The 20,931-nt window shown below is 36.5% G+C and overlaps 1 protein-coding gene across 3 annotated transcripts in view; it reads right to left on the bottom strand.

The window, feature by feature from the left end:
- The window catches only part of MAGI2 (membrane associated guanylate kinase, WW and PDZ domain containing 2), a 708,774-nt gene that overhangs the window by 77,836 nt on the left and 610,007 nt on the right, over positions 1 to 20,931 (bottom strand). For 2 of the 3 annotated variants that reach the window (XM_042872317.1, XM_042872319.1), the window contains exons 11-12: positions 12,758 to 12,789; positions 9,395 to 9,584 (exon numbers count right to left, since the gene is read on the bottom strand). In XM_042872317.1, coding sequence (XP_042728251.1) covers positions 9,395 to 9,584; positions 12,758 to 12,789 — 222 coding nt within the window. The remainder of the gene's footprint in view (positions 1 to 9,394; positions 9,585 to 12,757; positions 12,790 to 20,931) is intronic. The other variant, XM_042872318.1, reaches the window with a different exon arrangement.

The following is a 20,931-nucleotide window of genomic DNA, read 5'->3' as shown; positions in this document are numbered from 1 at the left end:
TTTCATCTTGATAGTCTCAATAAGCTGAGCACCCAACCCTTTTCTGTTGGTCACCCAGCTAGAATTACTCTTATGAGCTGCTCTAAGATTGGTTCATTCTATTTTTGGTTCTGCTTCCAGGCACTCTAATATCCCATAGACTTGGCCTCAAGAAGCAAAGTGAAAGAAGAAAAAATGTGCTCAAATTGTGACAAACTGAGGAACAACTTGTTAAGATAGTAACTTTTTTTTTGGTCAGTTAGCAGTATCATTTGGTACACTTCTGACTGTACTCAAGCAAAAGTGCCTGTCAATAAGCTAGCTTCCTTCAGAGATTCTGTCATTAAGTCTTACCCGGCTTTTGATCCAATATGGGTATCTTTTCTCTGAAGAATCTCGTGTAGAGTCTCTTGGTGTTACTTGTCATTACTTCTCATAATCTACCATTCAACATCTAGCATTTGCTATTGTTGCAATTTAGAAATTCACACATACGAAACTTGTTATTTTGCTATGCTGAGCTGTTGAATCAAGCCTGAAAGTTCTTGAACATATGACTGCCAGAAAGATAAATCAAAGTGCAGACCTTCATTTTTTGTAAACACAGCAAAGCTGCATTCCAATTAGGAGGAATCTGCTACCAGCAGTAGGGTCTAGGATCTTTGTAATTCTTTCTGGCACTTCGAAAAATAGAACATCATCTTTAAATGTCTGGGCTCATGTGACAGGCAAGCTGTTAGGAACTTGTAAAAAAAGTCAAAAGAGGGATGAGATCCGAAGAACATTTAACATAAAATAAGAAGTTTTATTGGCAACATCTGCCCATGTCAAATGCAGGTTACAGGTAGTTATTTCCAAAACTCACGTAATTCCAGGCTCAAAGACCCTGGAATTTCAAGACAAGCAGAAGGACCACTGGTTCCCAGCCAGGCAGAATGCATACCATTTCTACACATCCTGATGTCTTCTATCTGCTAAGAACAAACTGAACTGGTAATTTTACGAAATGCTGACAGATTCTAGCAAGATCTTTTTTATAAAAACCTGTGAATTACTTTTTATAGGCAACTAACCTTTATGTATGGCAGTTTAAAACCTTCCATTTACTTCCTGCTCCATCAGTAAGTGCATTTTGACATTTTCTAATATTTGACTACATAAAATGTTCTGTTTCCACCTTTCAGGAAATGTGGCAGCAGAAGGCATGTTTGGAGAGGGCAGCACAAAGAGACCAGCTGCCCACCACCACAACTATGAACAGATCTTTTAAATGCATGCAGACAGCACTGCAAATATAGAATGATTACGATTTGTGCAAGTCTTAATGAGGGAGATGAGAGAAGGAAGATGAGGGAGGCTGGGTAGAGGATTCACCAGTACGAGAAGAGCCTCTCCAGTATCCCTGTCCACATCCTACATCTTTTACTTCTGCAAAATTAAAGCATAATGAGAAGACTGAGTTCTTTTTTCATAATGTCTCAAGGCATCTATATTAACTGATTTTTTCCTCTCTTTTGCCTTTTTGCGTTTCTTGTAGATGTCATCTCAATAGATTAAAAAACCACAATCTCAATTTTTTTTTTAATCTCAATGGTTTAAAAAAACACAATCATAGACTATTACCCATTTACTCAGCATCTGTGCAGACTGAAGCAGACATCAAAACATTTCTGAAATGAATCTGCCTATCTCCAAGTGATCCAGTTCTGGTAATTTCAGGGGAAAGCTTTGGATAATAGGAACCTCCAATAGCATCCTACACACAGAGCCTGTCTTTCCCATGCAAATATGTCTTTTCATTTCCTCTGTCCTTCAGAGCAGCAGCTGAACATGCATGTGATGGCTGCAGAGCCCTGCCTGCTGTTGCATGGAAAGGGCGCAGAAGGGCAAAAGAAGAGGTGTTTTTGTTGGGACAGACTGTTTCAGCAGCAGCAGCAGCTCCAAGTGCTGTTTCGCTGCTGATACTTTGCATGCTGGAGTAGATGGCAGTGCAAAAGGAAGTTCTGAATTGTGAGGCTGTTTACTGCTTGTATGGCCATCCCCTGCTTTACTTCAGCCCATCTGCTCCCTGTTGGATTCACTGGCTGTAAAATGTTCTTGAAAATTTCCGCTTGCTGTGGCTCTACAGGTTCTCTAAGAAATCCCTAGAAGTAGTTACAAAATATCCTTACATCTAAATGCTTTTATAATCTTTATCAAATGTAGCATGCTGCAGTTTTATCCCACTACTTCTTAGCTGGGTAGACAAGGAGAACTTCTTACTGCTCTTTTCTTCTGTAGTAACTTTTATACTTGAAGATTTCTTCTAAACATTTCCTTTTCATCGGTTAATCCAGTTCTCTCAATAAACTGCATAAAATGAAATGGAGATTCAGACTTGCAAGCTCAAACAGTGGCTAAAATGCCAGTCACCTGTGAGATTACTTCACTATCACTTCTAGGAAAGGAGTGAATTCACAATAAATAGAAAGAAAGTTTGCTTGATTTGTTTAGTTCTGGTTTCTTTTCCTTATAGAAAGTGGTTAAGAGCTGCTTCCATTCTCTCTAGAGTTGGTCACCTCACCTGAACCAAATGTCTTACATTCCTGTTATCCATCTGTCTATAGGAGGAGATAACAAAGTTTCTAATTTGGTAAGGTCTTGTTTCTAGAGGTAGGGAGATTTGTAGTATCTTTTATTAGGCCAGCTGTTATACTGGAAATAAAAGACAAGGTATTGGCTGTAGAATTGCCTCTATTAGAAGTCATTTCTAAGCTTCCTAGATCTTATTTCTAAACATCATAATATAAAGTGAAATTTCTAGGAACTTCTAGACACTTAGAAGCAAGGAGAAATACTACTTTACTCATAGCTAACTCCAAGTCAAGCACACAATTATATAAGGAATTCTTACTTTTCTCTGGACAAGCACATGACACACTGGTTGGGAAAGATTTGTGGTACACCAAGATTTTGTCCAGATCAGATGAAGGGTAAGTTTATTATTAGAAGATGGGATAGTAAAAAGCTTGCAGGTTTGGATTACTGTTTAATTTAAAATAATTTACAGAATCTCAATTCACTTTAAGTATTCATAGTTTTGAAACTGAAATCATAAATAAGTATTTATGAAAATGAAATAAACTAAAAACCAGCCACATTCCTGAAATGAAAGTGATGTTTCAGCATCTCAGTTCTACCCATGCTTTAGGTAAATGGGAGTTTTACAAATGAACAGGATGAATATGATCACATAATGCTGCCCTTTCCAAATGTGGACAAGGAGCAGACTGAAGCTGCACACAGGTGATGCTGTTCCCATTGGTCTCATGCCCTGCTCTGCAGAAGATGGTAATGTGCGACCAAGTTCCAACACTTGCAAGTCAGTAAGTACTTAAACTAGTATTTTGACTTCTAATGTGCACCCTATTACTTTATAGATGAAAATCTATTTGTACACCTCTTAATAAACTGTAAATTGTTTGAGAGAAAGGAATACTGCATCTTTAATACTGCAATCAATTGTAAAACTGACACTTCAGATTAGTGTAGGTCATTTGGGATCTACTTTATAATCCAGCAATCAAAAGCACTTTACATCCACAGTACTGTGATGATGGTATTCTTATAATTCCATTTGAAAATGCTTTTGGTTTCACTGTCAGTTCTTATAATCAACAAATCCATTTTGCCATGGTGAGTAACTCTTTCTGCAGAGATGAACAACATGAAATTATTTGAAGTTGGTCTGCTAAATTTCCTTTCCTTTCATTAATAGTAAATTCTTACAAAAAAAAAAATAAAATTGCATTCATTTAGTAATATGAAGTCTTAATCTTTTTCTAGCTCTTAATCTCTCGCTTGGGGTAGAAACAGATGTAAGGAAAACAACAACTCGTCCTGTCTGGAAATTACTCAGAGAAATTATCTTTCTACAACCCAGTTGTTCATACTCTAGGTCAAGAACCAGTTTGATGCTACTACACAATAATCAGTAAATTAGTCTATTATTTACTAAGTGAAGGCAGGCATATGTCACTGAGGCAGGAACTGCTGAGCAGAGAGGCTGAGTGATTTGGCAAACTGAGCACAAGGAAAATTTCAAACTAGAACCCTTCACCCATACATTCATATTTCTATAACACATCAGATTACTATGTATTAAACACTATCACAGAACAATGAATTACACTGATTAGTTTCCTGCACTAAAGGTAATAAAAAATGGAAACAAATAAGAGGATTTTTTTTTTGAGGGGTGGGTGGGGGGAGGGGGGGGGAAAGGGGGCTGGTGAGGGGCAGAAATACTGTCTGAAAAAATGGTCCTAAGAGTGATGTGAAAAATTTCCTTCAAATTTTTAAGAGTGTTGGACTTCAGCCAACAAGCACCAAGTAGAAAATTTTGGTTTGATGTAGGCTGTGCCATAGACCCTCTCGGGTGATAATGCATTCGGTTCTATAGACTCCACCTTTTTAAAATGTTATATGAGTATCAGAGTTAGAAAACTCTGATGGCCTTAGTACTTTCCTGCAAAAATGATATTTTCAAGGTTACACATTATTGATCTGTATAACACTGTGTGAAAAATCTTTCCTATTGCTGACACCTGAAATTGTATTTGTTTTGAATTTCTAAAATTATATTTCAGAGGAAAGGCAGACTGGGAATTTGTATTAAAATGCCTGATGTGACCCTTAGTAAAAGTCATTCATAAGTTTCTATAAGAAAACAGTCTTATTTTATAAAGGCTAATAACAAATTATGCTAATACATTTAGTATCTATAGGCTTCACTATTGTTGGTGGACTTTGCTTTTTGGTTGCTTTCCAGTTTATCGGAAGAAAAAGGAGTTACAGTACATAAGACAGATGGTAAATTTGAAAAGAACTTGGGAAATTCATGATTCCATGGTGAGGAGAGAAATTAACATGGGATAGAAGGGATCTTTGTTCTTCTAAAGATGGAGCTGTAATTGTCCAGAATTCACTTTTAATGAGAGCTTATCACTAGCTCATCTTGTTCTTCCTACCGGCATTTCTGTGTCACATTGCCACTCCTGTACTACAACACTGACTGAAAGAGAAATGTAACCTAATTACTATGAAGAAATGTTTCATTTTGCTGTTTTCTTTAGAGAAACATGAAGCCAAATTTATATTACACATTTTATAATGGGAGATTATAGCATTATGATTCCCAGCAGCTTTGTGTCCCCTATCTCAGTGATGTCTGCCTATGTAGGCTTCTGGACAAAGTCAGTTTTTGACTGCGTATTTAAAAAAACATCATTCCATATAAGTAATAAGATAAGGAAAATCTTTGAAGGCAAAAATGTTAAATTCAGGAGAGGAAGTTCTGCAGCGCTCATTATAGCTCTAACAAGTGGTTCACATGGACTCACAGTTTGTTTTATTAACATGAAATTCCTGATCTGATGTGTCATGTTTGATTTTCCTCCTGATAATGAGGTATGATTATCCTCAGAGTCACAGGGCTGTCACACTGCAAGAGTTTTCGTAAGGAGAAAGAAGTTAAAGGATTTGTCTTTAAGACATCTAAATTGTATATTTGGATGGAAAAAACGAAAAATAATCCAATTATTTGAGCAAAGATTCTCCTCCATTTCTAAGTCTGGTGGAAAATGCTGACAGCAGAGAGCTGCATAGGTTTTCATTAATGGGGAGAAGAAAAAAAAAAAAGCAGAAGAGATGTAGCTGCAGAAAGGAGTGAGAAAGAAGTAAAAAAACAATTTCCATTCTTTTACTTTCAGACAGCTATTTTTGAAGATGTGACTTCATCAATCTTGGGAAACAGTTTATGCTCCTTTTTGGCTATTTTGAGCTGTTGAACAGAGCTGATGGCAGGTGACAGCAGAGGAAGGTGGCAGCTGATGGGTAAGAGCTGACAGGCAACAGCTAACAGGTGACAAAAAATTTTCCAAGGAGCTACAACTTACAAAATACTATTGCCTCCAGTTTTCTAATTATGCATCATTTGATTTATCTCAGATCCATATTGCGAGAACATCCTCTACAAAATCATTTCAGGTTTTGTAGAGGTCCTTCGTAACTCATGTGTGATCATTAAAAATTGAAACGTCCCTACTGCACAGGGTCATGCAGACCCTTCATATACCTGGGGTGGAGAAACACTTCTGTAGAATGAAAATGATTTTGTTTTGTGGTGACTTCATGCTTGGAGACTCTCTCCTGCTATCAGTAGGTAAGGGTGAGCATATCTAGCGGACAGAGCAAAAGCTTGTGGTAAGAGTTCTTGGTTCTAGCTCTTGCTCAGCTTTGAGTCACGTCACTTGTGCTCACACCACCACACTGTGATGCACAATGCACCCATCTCCTTGATGGGGAAGCAGGAGGCTTTGATGTGGTCCTGGTGAGTGCTGATTGCAGTGAGATCCTCTGATAAGCCAATCCATAGAGATTCAGAGCTATAGCAGTATGAAAGGGAACTGTTTAATAACAGCCCCCCAGTGAAGGGAACCAAAATCCAGCACCACTTTTTCTGAATTTTCTAGGTCATGATTGTTCACTTTCTTGTGCTATTTTTAGGAGACAAATCTCTTTCTTTTCAGCTCTTGCCAAGAGATAAGGCAAGCTTTCTTTGAGATAAGGAGGACTTGAAAAAATACCGAAGGCTGAACTTTTCCTGTGCACTTAAAGACAACCAGCTTGACACAGCCACATGGCAGGAAACTACGTGTGTATTATCTTGGAACTTGGAATTATCTTGCCTCCCATATACTCAATTTGGATGACAACTTCTTGACTCAGTAATGGATTTCCTGCCTGTTTTTTTTTTCTCTCACTTCAGGAAATGCTAGCACTATGTAAAGAACTAAATCAAAATAAGACAACAAACAAACACAAAACAAAACAAAAACCAACAAAAGCAATGGCATGACAAACTGAATTTGCGGATGTGCTGATGGCATTTATGAAACAAAAAAGTCAGGGACATGAAAGATACTTGAAAGCAATTGCTTATGACCAAGGGATATGAATAAATGCAGAAGAGACTAGTTGGGAACAGTGGAATCAAAGTATTGTGGAGAAGTTTTTAGCATGTCTGTCAGAAGAGAAGAGGTTAAAGCTTTCAGGGTTAGCTGGAATATCAGGACACTTAGAAATCTGAGAGGAGCACTTACTGCAGTCTTGCTTTCATCCCTCACTTTCTTGTTCTGGGCCTAGGATTTTCATGATTTTAATTCTTATTTTGTCTAGGTTGCCAGTTTCCATTTCCCTCTTGGACAGAACTCAAATACAGTTATATCATCTGAACACAGGTTTTAATATAATTCCAACCTATGAATTATCCATTCTTCCTCTGGCATAACATGTGCTCCTGTACAAAGTAGATTGTACCAATCAAAGACTGGAGTTCATGTTGGTCAAGGAAGCAAACAGAAAACTCATAGAAGGCACCCACGAATGATAATGAATCACTTCATTCTTTTATTGAATGGTGCAATATATCTTCTGGTGTAGTGTGTCATTGGCTCAGGCTGTAAGCTAATCTTTGTCCTTGACATCATGTCTGTATTCCCACAGTCCTATGAAGGGCAAACATTGACTGAGCCTATTTGCTTTCATTAATATTTACGGAAATTTTATAGGTAAGGAAATATTTATATCGAGGATCAATACCAAAGAAGGTGCAATATAAATATTTCATATATAAATATGACATATGCAATTTTTTCTTAATTGTCTTTCAAATATATTTCTTTTGGTATAGGAAATCTGTATTTTTCCACTCTTGATGGCTTTAACCGCACAGGAGAGCTGTGACCTTGTTGAATGGAAAGTTCAGATTTTTGCTTAAATGCTTCACATAGAGAAACTATCCACATGTGAAGCAATTATTTACAAAGGGTTTTCCTTTCCTTAAAGCAATAAACAAAGACAAAAGTATTTTCAGTAGAGAGGATTAAAACCCTTGCTGACTATGAAATACTTCTCTTCTTTCATTTGTCTTTATAGTTCCAAATCTCAACACTGTGGAATGGCATTTCTGCTCTGGCAAATCTTTATAATCTTTATATTTATCTATAGTCTATCTATATATCTATAAAAGACACTGAAACAGTTCATGATCAAAGATCAAGCAGTTTTTATAGTTTTTATAGTTTTTACGTAGTGGTTTTATAGTTTTTATAGGGGGTCTGCTGTAAGTCCACAGATCCATATTTAAGGTAAATAAAATAAATGGTATTGCTGAATAATGCCACTAATTTGTTTTAGCACTTAGATTTAAACTTTGGAACTTCATTATAAGCACTTATTGAAAGAACGGAAAAAAAAAGTAAAAAGGAAGAAAAATCTGGACTGTGAAAAGTGAATTTTAAGTTGACAATTTCTATTCAAGGAAGTTCCCCTTACATGGATGCTTACACGGTGGGGAAAGATGGTGACACTTGTCATAGTAGCAAACAATAGAGGAATGTGAGATGCAGTTTAGATACTAGAGTTAAAATTAATTTAGAGTTGGTGTATAATGAACTCTTATTTTCCTGCAGTGTTGAAGACTGGAAATACCAAAGCCAAACAGGAGGTGCTGAATTTGTAACTAAAGAATTAAGGACAAGGTACTGAGAAACCTCAGTGAGATATCCTTGTGGAGGACAACAGTATATTTCCTTCTTTTCCTTTACCATTTTGCACCTCCCAGATCATGGATCATGATAGATTAGGGCTCATCTAAAATAAATAAGTTTATTTGCTGTAGAGCAATATTTCATGTGTAATTAATAAAGCAATTTGGGTTATCAGATAAAGTAATTTATAAAACAAATTGAAAGGTGATGTGTGCAAGTAAAAACTGCAGTGAAGAAACTCACAATTTTGAAAAAATGTTCTTTATGGGAAGGAATATATGAGTTTAACCCCTTTTATTCTTGTTGTGGAAAATACGTGGTATATTATTTAAAAACAAAATTAAATCAAGATAGGCATGTTGACAGCTCAGTACTGTTTTATAACTATGAATTTCTTTCTAACTATCATAGACAATGTCATAACTTGTCACAGCCATTTTTATAAATGAAAGAAAGTGGAAATTTCTTCTATAAATGTAGATCTGAAAGCAAATGTAACAACTATATTGATAATTTCACATCCTCTTATTTGTAAATCATAAAGAAAACTAGCACATCAAAATAGAGTGGCATATATACTATTCACTAAGGACTTCCATCAAAACGAGGAGAACGGAAATATTAGGAAGCAAAACTAAATCTAGGAAGATTTTGGAAAATATGCAAGTGCAGATTTTTTGAAATGCCCTATATTAACTGGGATTATAGTTTCTTCCTTTAAATCACAAAAGTTAATTAAGGAGAATTGCGTCAGTGATGGCACATTCATAGGCAAAAAAATAAAATCTTAAATGGCCAGCAGGATGAACTGGATTTTCACTTACGCCTACTTTCATAAATAGCTCTTGATTTCTCATACAGCTCATATGGGTCAGGTTTCCGTGGATCAAAGGCCTCTGTTGAATCGGGAAATGAACTCCTGTGAAGAGTGGGTGGGTAGGGAATATTCTGTGGCAGAGCTGGAGCAGATAGGCTTGTCTGAGGGCTGCCTTGATTCTCCCATCGTTCCATCACCTGGAATAAAAACAGACAGAGAATAAAGCTGCTTTGCAAAAACTGCAAGTGCCACAAGACAGCGATTTCAGAAAAAGATAAGGCATTCTGTTAATTATCAAATCCCCTCACTGTCTTTTCAGAGGAAAGATGTGCATTGTACTGCTTTAAAATTACTTGGTTGAATTTGTCATTTGTCTCTCATGGGAAGGCGTGATCTTTCTCAGATAATATGATCCTATGTGGATTAAGACCCAGCACTACCCTGCAGCATGTGGAATGTCTCTTACATAATGCCCTGAGTTACTGGAAAGCACTCTACTAAAGTCAAAATTTGTGTGACTGTGAAGACAAAAACTATCAGATTCAGTGGAATACATAACTGAGGAGAGTGCTTAACAAAGAAGTGCCCAGGCTGAATTGCAACTGAATGATCTTAATGTCATACCTTCTGAGAATGCATGAAGATACCTAACTCCAATGGGAGAAATAAATATATTACTGCAACTGCAAATAAAGCTTCACATGAAGAATATATAATCCCCACATGCAAAATTATTAGAGCAGATATTTGAGTAGCTAGTTGAATGATACAATACAGAACAAGGTGAGCATTACTCTGATGCAGATTTTCTCCTTACTTGTGGTTTCTTTCTTCTAACAAAAATTACACTGTTGTCATCCAACCATGTTCCCAAGCACAGGATAAGTTTTTCTGTTCTTCCAGACCAGACTCCGGTGAAAAGTACACAGGAGTGTATTGTCTATTCATCAAAGCTACCTCAATTCAAGCTTTCTTGAAGACTGCCTTTATTGGTCTCTGAAGCACATCAGTCTAGAAGGGAGATAATATGCACTGTGCAAAGACAACTCAGGGATACTGGGGATTTCTGCTTTTGAAGGAGCTGGCTAGTAATTAAATTCCACTAGCAAATATGTTTGAAAAGATTAAGTTAAACAAAACACAAACGTTTATCCCAGGCAATGAATATTTGACTTTGCCTGTTACCCTGCTGCAGCAAAGGCTAGCAGAGGTTCCAGAATAGTGTATTCTTTCATATGGTCCAACAATCAGTTAATTCCACAAAAAAAATTACTCTCAGAAGCAAACTGAAATGTAATTAAGTATCACCAGCTTCTAGTATTCATCAGCAGTGCTTTGTCAAAGATGACTGCAAGCCCACAGAAAGTCTGCTCTATAAATTGTGATTATCCTTCAGCTCCAGTTCCTTGTTTTCAGAAGGTATTTGGCTCAGCAGGTGAGCTTTACTCAGGCTTTTTCAACAACTATTGTGCAGACTAACAATGCTTGAGAGTCTTTATGAAGAATATGCCGAATAACTGTCACTCAGCACATCCCAAAGTGTCTAACACTGTTAACTTCACATTTTGAAAGAGAATTCAAATATTGGCCATTTTCAGTTGTTGAGTACCTCATTTATACTTCAAGCTACATTTCTGCCAGAGTTTTTGAGGAAAGTAGGTCTGGTTCATCAGAAACTGAAGAAAAGGAAGGTGTTTCAGTAAATAACAGATGACTCACATACTTGCATGTATTGGATATAATATTTAAATGGAGAAGGGGCAGTATTAATGCTAATGAAGAAAAGGAATAGTGTATTCCAATCTTACCAACATTGTTCAAGAAAGAGGTGGTGTGTAAGATATAAAAGACAGTGTCTAGAATGTGATACCAGAGACGCTCTGTATGAGTATATCCTGTGCAATAAAGTGCAATATACTTGAGTTATCATTGAAATAACTTCAGTGCAGGAACGTACCCAATGTACACTCTTTTGCAGAGCAATAAATGCATCCTATATTGAATAAATTAGCTTGAGTGGCAACCCACATGAAAATCACAATAATACTTCTGATAGTGCCTCCAGCTCTAAAGGAATTATCTAAGATATACATAAACATATACGCATGATATAATTATATTGTGGAAGTGTAAATTCAAAGGTTTCCAGAAACAAATTTGATTATGACCCAATGCTTAAGCTGGGGTCAGTACAAATTCCTAATATAATAACGGAGAAAAACGTTTAGGGTTTGCCTTCAGTAAGGAAAATGAAAAAAAAATACAACTCAATGAACCAAACTACCTATCATCACTGTGAAGAGGAAAGATGGAAAACCCAAACTAGAAGTTTCCTAGTTTTTAGGAGAATAGCAGAGTAATAGAACAAACACTTACCTGTTTCAAAATATGAAACTGAATAAAATTAAAATACTTAAAGAAGATTTTAAAAAGAGAGAGGAAAACAATTAGCTTTGATGAATGAACTTTTCCCTGGAGGAAGGACAAGAAATGAGATCAATTCACAAAGTTCTACTGGGTCTCACACATTTAATTCTTGTTTGCTGGTTTCTGATCTCCAAATCTCTATCTCTACTGCTTTGCTATGGGTAATACTGCTAACAAAAATAGTTTCACATGCAGATAAAGATAAGAGGAATTATGCTTCCCAGACTCACATCAATTAGTTAAGCAGTCACATAAAGTTTGGCAACGAGAGTCATCATGATGCTAATATACAGATAAGGCACACTTGAAACTGTGTAAACATGGTGTTGTATGCAGTGCATGAAATCTAAATTGGGTAATGATTTGGTGACATTGCTCAATTACAATTTGAGCAATGATTTGAACCAAATCATTGTAGTTGTAATAAACATGCCACTATCCAATATGAATGGATGTGAATTTGTGCAGTTTTAGCATTAAAATACCCTAACACAAAACCAAGAAAGCTACAAAAAATTAACTCTAGACCTACTAATGTGAAAAAGAGTAAAAATTACTCTCAAAATGTCAATCTTAATCCACTTGTAAATAGAAATTTGCATGTTTTCTACTCCAAAGAAATGGCCAACAAGACTGGCCTCAGTGATGGTGCTTCCTGCTGCCTTCTCCAGACTCCAATTTTTGAGCCACTATCTTTTTGGTTCCTGTCATCCATCCTAAAGTTCCTTTCTCCAAACAGCACTCGGGAAAGTCCAAGTGCATAGATCTGCAGAGCTTATTAACAAGGCCACCCCTGATGCTGTGTCTCACCTAGAGTTGGGGTACTGCTGAGAGGTGTCTCACGAGCTGGGAACAGGTGGGTTAGATGAAAGTCTACACAAATTTGCTTTGAATGATAGTCATCTTACGAACTCAATGTGTATAATTTTGAAAGGGAACTTACAGGCTTTGGAGTTTTCCATGGAGAAAAGAAACCTGAAATAAACAAAAAGTAACATTAGCAGATTTTTCTGGCGCTTAAAGGATAGAGGCTCAGTGGTGCTTTTGCTCCCATTCTCACACGTGTCTGCTGACAATATCGACATATTAAAAAACTTTGTACACACACAGGAAGAAATTACAATCCACAGGGGGTAATTTCTAAGAAAAATACATGTATATATATACATGTATATATATGTATATATGTAAACACATATATATATATGCATGTGGAGCCATTGAGATCATTGCCATATTTTACAAACAGCATGGAAATTAAAAGAATTAAACAGAAGAACTTCCAATTTTCTTGGTGGACATTGGACAAGACACCAAATGACCTGATAGTAATGTGTCAAATGCAAGCACACCTTTAAGAAGAAGCAATTCAGAACATCATATTAAAAGAAATAAATCTAATAGAGACTGTTTTAGAGGCAATTGTTTAGAGAATTGTTTCATCCATCTAGGCAAGACAGTGAAGTCTTGGGGAAGTTGTTTGTGTCTTCTGATATCGTTCTATTTCTGTTGCCATTAGCAAGTGGTCACACACGTCCATCTCTTCTAAACAACTACTTACTTCCTTTGTTATCCACTGACTGATACCTGCTGTACCACAGAATGGCTTGGGTTGGAAGGGACATCAAGGATCATCAAACTCCAACTCCCACGCTGCAGGCAGGGCCATCAGCCTCTGCATTTAATACTAGAACCAGGCTGCCCAGGGCCCCATCCAACCTAGCCTTGAAATTATTACTTCTACTGTACTTCTACTTGAAGCTACTACTTCTACTGTAGCTTACAAATGTTTAAAACTCCAGATATGTCATTTTTCATAAAAGGAGATAATTTGAAATACTAATTGTAAACACTATTTATCTCTTACACAGCACAACATTCAAAAAGTTAAACACACCAAGAATTAAATAAAAACAAGCATTTCAAAGGATATTGGGGCATATTTTCTAAAATGCATGTTTTCCACATAGCCTTCATAAAAAACAAAACAAAACAAAAAAAAACCCCTCATTCTCATTTTAACAACAGGTAAAAAAAAAAACCTGTGAGATTCCTAAGATTAAAAGCTCATGACAAATAGTTGGGTCAGAAACACAAATGTTGAAGGATCTAAACTAAGACCTCCCAGAAGAAGGCTGGTCTTTCATTCCAAAAAATGAATTAAGAGTAGTATGGACTTCATTATTTCATTTTCTAAGGTGAATTTAGAAAAACAATTAAAGTCACAAGGAAACTAGGAGAAGTATCTTTCTACAAATGAAAAACAAAAGTAATTGGGTTTATAAATAACATTTAACATTCCCGGAATTCTGTGATAATTAGGTAATGAGTGCTTTGCAGACAAATACTGGCTGTTTTGTAACAAGTTGACAGTGTTTTTAAATAAAAAGTATATTGTGAAAAGTAATCCTGGAAATTTTTATGTTCACTGACTGCCATGTCTAGATAGAAACTTCTTTACTAAAGAGTAGATATATTTCTTCCCATCTGCAAATTCAAGCTGAGATAACAGATATCCTGTATAGATCTGGCTTGTGTGTCACCAACACCTGTAGTAGAAACAACCTTGACATCTTGAATGGCAGAAATTCAAAATTTTTCGTACCTGCTGTTGTTCTGTACAGCTAACGAGACTGAAAGTTAAAGAACATTTTTCCCTTGAAAGCTAAAAATAAAACTTGAAACTCGCAGGACGTCTGCAGAAAGATGCCTCAAATCAACTTACACTGACTTGGTGCTTAAGGAATATTTGTAGAGGTAGCCTTCCCTGCCCAGTGATACTGCTGCACGTCCCATAGCTTATCATCAGCAAAAATTACTCCAGGTCAGATTGAAATGTTTTATTTCCTCCCCTGTCTACTCAGTGTCTCTACTTACTTAAAAATTTATGCTGCTGGACTTATCATATTTTTACTTGATAGTAAAAATTTCTGATAAGTATTTATAAACCAGATAATGACATACTGCAACATAAAATTAATAACATTTACACTCAAAACAAAGAAAAGGCAATGTTTCTTCACACAGGATGAAATTATATTAAGAGAACTAATGGGTCTAGAGTGCCATGAAGGGAAAAGATCCAATGAGAATTAAAAGAATTAAAAATGAGAATTAAGATTTAAAAAATTAAAAAAACTGGATATCCATATGAGTACAAATGCACATCGTAAAGTTGAAACCTCTAGAGGTAACATACCTTGGAACTGATATTAAAATTAATTCTTCAGATTTCAATGCATATATTAGATCAAGGCCCCATGTAAGATGAGACAGTCGGGCACTTGCCAAACACTAGGTGCTAGACACAAGCTCTAGTTCCAGAACGTTCTTTCTATCTTACATATATTTCATGACAGTTCTAGTTTTCCTGAAGTAGCACGTCTCCTCAGATGAACAGTATGTCTTTTTCCTAATCTAAACAAAAGTGCCCTTCAGTCATTTTATTCAACATACACTGATTATGGATAATAGATGTGAACCATAAATGCCCCAAATTATAACCGATATATCAATACATATGGCTACTGCTGCAAATGAAAAAATTCAAGAGTATAAATGCATATGGAATACACTGTAAGCATAACAGAAACTTCACATGGAAAAGAATAATAAAAAAAAAGTACTTTCCTTTGGGGTCTGTAAGCTCCCTTCTTTCACCTTTTAATATTATTCTACAGAACTACAGAACTGATTCCTGTATATGTTGAAAAATGAGGCTTGGAAGCTTATCTGAAGAATACATCCTAATGATTTGCATACTTAACCATGTTGGCCTTCTGCAGCCAGATATACAGCTGGCAGTGAGAAGCAGTAGATTTGCACTTGGTTTGGCTTCACTTCTCAGTACTGCTTTTTTCCTTGGTTCCATTTCCTGCCGTGTTTTCTCCAAAAGAGATAGTGGGACCCTGCCTGGATGGCAGCTCTTGGCAGATAGACACCAATCCATTACTGATTTAGAGACAAGACTGAGAATTGTTGTCCAAAAAGTACAGCTTTCAATTTCTCAGGTATTCACACAGTACTAATGTTACTCAACCTTTTCATCAGCTTGCATTTAACTACATGCACACACAGGATAAGCTCTTATAACCTCCTTAATCCATTCCCAAATTTCTACTTCCCTCTCCAACTCCCAAACCTCAATAGTCCAACTTCACGGGATGCCTTCTAGAAAAAATAGAATAGCTGAGAACATTATATATACATACATGTATATACACACATATAAACACATGCAGAAACATATACTTTAAAATTTGAAATAATAAAAGTCAACTTAGAGCCACCTAAATGTACTTCACACAATTGATTCTTCCCATAGGGCATTTCCTGCTCACCCACGTGTCTGACAGCCATTCCTTCTCATCATCGCTTTCCTGCATAAGCTGCATCACTTTCTGAATTATACCACATTGCTTTATTCATTTTAAATGAAACTGTAATTACACCCACTATCATGCAGTGAAATGTGATGTAATGTGTAACCATGTGATGATAAAATATGTAACTTCCCATACTTCTCCAAATTTACTTTTCAGTAAACAATGATTTATTTTCAAATAACGGCTACTTAAACTACACTACGATACAGCAGCTGTTGGCCAGCATCTTTATAAAAATGTTAATGGCTTCATTTTAAATAAATAAGTTGAGGAAGCAGTAATATGGTTTTTAAAAATCAGGATTACATTTCCTTGCAAAGCAGTGTGGAAATAATATTTCTGACATTCAATTATTAATTATATTTGCCACCTTTCAAATTGAGCTTCTCTGCAAATCAGAGCAGGGAACTGGTATTACTGTACTAAGAAACACCGGTAACAGAAAACAGATATTGGATTTTAATGCTTTTGGGGGAAAATATAGATTATATTTCTTCCCTCAGATCAAGGAAAATTCTAGTTTTAGGCTGCTGTATTTCTCTTTTTTTTTTTTTTAATGAAACTCTCCTATAGGAAAAAACAAATCACATTTACTGTCTTTATTTCTTTCTAAATTTAATATACAAATTTAAGCATGCTTTTATGATAAAATATGATTATGAATTTCATATATGTTTTACTTCCAATTCATTAAGTATTCATTGCAGCAAAGTTCGGTTTGCCAAAAGACTCTTATCAGACAAGGCTTAGAACATTTGCAAGATATAATCATACCTTGATTTCTTTATTTCATTAAAAGTACTATATTTGGCATCAGCCCAAACATCAGCAATACAAAACGAGCCTATGGTTTTTAGCCTGCTGCCCTGTGCATGACTTTTGCTAACTTTTCATCTCCATTTTCTTCTACCAGACAAAGCAAGTTTCCTCACTACTTTGTATTGATTCCTGGAAAATTTGAGGCCTTGTTAAGTCACAAGTAACCAATGTAAGTGTCACTTAGCCACAGGACCTTTAAGGATGTTCATCTCTGAGGCAGACATGTAATTAAACTGAAGCCTGTGAACACCTTGATTTCTGCAGCGATGGCATGTGGTAATGCTGCAGAGAGGAACTTAGCAGTGTCAAAAAACAAGACCTTTTCATCCAAAGCAGTATTCAGGGCACGTCATCTTCCCTCCACATCGCCTGTCTCGCTGATGATACAGTGAGAGTATTGCCCATTAGCTTTCACTGGGCTTCTTGTACATTTTTTTCCTTCTTTTTTTTTTTCTTTTTTTGTTGTGTGTGCTAAAAGCCTTGCTGCATATGGCTTTCTGAGCCAAGCTGTCCCAAGCACTACACACTACACAGACCTTTCTCATATAGATGTTTGGAAGTCAATGAACAGACGGCTGATGAGCACTCCCTGAGCATTAACTTACTCCACAGACATCAAAGTCCTGGTGACAACACTTCAGCCAAAGTTTTCCTCCCTATAAAAGTTTCTGTATAAATTTACTGTCACAGTAGATTTTTTTCCATGCTTTTCCTTTCTTTTACTGAGATTGGTGAGAGTTGCCCACAGCATGCCTTAATTACAGAGGTTCCAATAACCTGTTATTTTTAAATGGGTATGACAGCACATGACTACTCCAAGAGCTGAGATCCTGGTACACGTTTAGCAGGATGCAAGGAACCATTTATTGTCATTTCTGTGACACCTGACCCCTCCTCCTGTATGCTTACATTTTATTGATCTGTGCTTGGTACATAGATTAGGTGCACAGAACTTGAGCTACAATTGGGCTCGCTTCTTAAGACAAAATATTTTCAGACTAATATTCAAAAAGAACTTCTGGGAGAGAAAATGGGTTTCTCATGAACCTCAAAGTCATAACACTAATGCAATTATTCAAATATTTTCCCCTATTCAGGTAAACAAACCCTGTCAAGGAGAACAAGTACATTCAATTAATTTGTACGCTATCATAAACAAAGCCTAAAAGGAAACAATAACTTAAAATAGATGGAAATTGTCAACACAAGTAGGTGTTTGAAATGATCATGTCATAATTAAAGCATCAGGTGATGTGTAGGGAGGGGCAATTAGTGGCTCAGATTCTAATAAAAACAATCATTATTACACTTTTTTTTCCCCTCAAAGGTTTGTCTTTTTTGAATAGCTGTAAGCATCAGGCTCTTACTCAAGCAGTAAGAGAAAAAATATTTACCTTGAAATAAAGAGTAGGTGTAAGAAAACAGGGAGATCTAGCTCCTCAAACATAGTTAGCTAGTCCAGATGTCAGATGTACCTCAGAGTGTGCCACGCTGTGGAGGATCCATTTGGTCTTTGATCAGAGTTTGGCTGTTGATGCAATGAGTCAAAAACCAACACAGCCCACACTGGGGACGGGGGTAGGGGGAGATATTAACAAAGCATCAGATTTCACTGGGTACTCAATGCTATATATGATTAAATCTACAGTCTTTTGACATCAGCTGGCTTCCCCCTACAGTGGCCTACGTACTGGCAGCATGACACGTAACTGACATAGCACTGTGCTATGCTGAAACAAAGGCTGGCCACAGCCACCAGTTTATAACAAATGCAGGTCCAGATTAATAAAACTGTGAACTACACCTGTTTTCTTTAGTGCTATTTACATATGCCCAGATGTTTTAAATTAGCTTTGCCTAAAAGAGACACGATGACAGAAACTGATCACAAGTCCAGGTGTGGTAGCACTAATAGAAGCAGTGCTCCACCAGAAATCAGCAGCTTTTCCACTCTCTTTGGCATATTAAACTCATAAATAGTGACTCTGAGGAACGAATGTGTTTCCTGACCACAGAAAATCACTCTATTAAGGTGCAAGGAAAAGAGCAAACATAGCCCACAGGAAGTTCAGCTGAGTCTTTAGAACACTTCAGGGCAGCATCTTCTCTGGCTGGTGTCCAGGTAATTTGGGGGCAATGTGAGCACAATGCCGTATTTCATCCTTTCAAGCTTCTGCATTTTTTAATGAGTAGCACAAAGCGTAAGACAGTGAGGTTTATCAGAAATGATGTGGCAGAAGAGGGGCACTTTGGGAAATTAAACTGGATCTCATCTCATTGAGATCTATAGAACTGATACGAAAACTTAATTGACTGTGAGACCAGATACTAAATCAATAATCATCTTTTTATACATAAGGAACGCTTTTTGTGCTGTTCATAAAATCTCACTGACCTTGTTATGTCAAGCAACAATTTCTTGATAACATTCGGTTCATCACAAATAATTAGAGAAAGGATAGCTATTCAAAGTGCTTGTTGTTTAAGCTCTGACCCTCACCGGTCACCAGCATCTATAAGAATTTCCTTTAAAATACACCAGAGAATCTTAAGCTACCACTAAGTTTTTGTTTTCATGAATAGCAAAGAGTCTTTGTTAGCAAGAATGCAGCCATCAGAAAAGGTCAGCAGCTGGCATAGTAATGAGTTAATTTACATTCTAATGGACATAAATCTATTTATTTTGCTTGTCTCATGCAGCTCTGTGAATTGCTTATCGGTCAGAGACTTAAAATAATTTCTGAAACTAAAAAGCCCCAACAGACCAAATATTGTCTCCTGATTAATCTGGAAGTTAAGCAGAGAATTTCTGTGTCATAGCTATAACAACAAGAGGCAAATGCAACACTTTTGGCGAGAATTTTTGACGATCAAGTATACTAGAGGCAGGAAAAAATGATAAAAAATTTACAATAATTTCTGGAAATTAGAAGTATATATTTGAAACAAGCATCTTTTTATGTGGTCAGCAAGAACTGATTACTTTCCACAGATTATATTTTATAGTAAACACAGAACATCACACTGGGCGATAAGACTGTAAGAACTTTTCTGGTGCCTATTATCAGAACAATGTTATGTGTTTCCTTGTTGATAGAAAACCACATTATCTGAAGGGCAGCTATGTCTCAGAACAGAGAAGATGTTGCTACAATACAATTCAGAACAGATTTTATTGGGACAACTTAACCTGAAATGGGAAAAGACATTTTTACAGAACAGAGGAAAACCTCTGTCTCTTGCATTTTGTTAAAGAAGATTCCACTAAAAGTTCAAATCCCTTAATCCATTTTCTGCTTTGTGGTTTGCAACTGCAATTAGCACTGGATGAAATGTTATTTTTCTCACTGAAGTGTATAATAGGTGCACTTTTTGTAAACACTACCCCAGTTAGCTACAGTCTACATTCTTTGGTACTAACACATGAAGTCTTGAGAAAGAGATCTCAGAGGTTTGCTTGCAGGTTGTATATTCTCCTGACATCTTGAAAAGGTCAAGAGGATTTTTCTGTACATACAAGCAAAAGAACCTTTTGCTTGGCAGAAGGAAATTTCCTCAGAAGTGTCTCCAGTTTTGCTCAGGTGTATACTTCAACGACTGCTGCCAAAACCTATTCCAACTTCACACATCCAAGCCAGGCTAAGGATTACAGTTTCTGCCATACTGTTCTAATGCTGTACAAACTAGCAATGCAAATAATGCCCTTTCTTGAGCAAACATATTGTGGCAAGCAGCTATCCTTGACCAGAGCAAGGTGAAATGATTTGTATATGACACATATGCTGGATCAGCAAGATAATTTAGAATATAAATAGCTCTACCAAATCTTGGCAGCTTCTAGATTGGACTGTGAGTTTTGCCATTCCCCTAAAGATTCTACGTACTTGCTATGAACAAGTCTGACAGTTCAGCT

The sequence above is a fragment of the Lagopus leucura genome, unplaced genomic scaffold, assembly GCF_019238085.1.
Source record: "Lagopus leucura isolate 7727_CA_CO unplaced genomic scaffold, USGS_WTPT01 Super-Scaffold_100008, whole genome shotgun sequence".
Lineage (NCBI taxonomy): Eukaryota > Metazoa > Chordata > Aves > Galliformes > Phasianidae > Lagopus > Lagopus leucura.
Note: the sequence above shows the minus strand (reverse complement) of the source record. Positions and strands in the feature narration are given on the sequence as shown.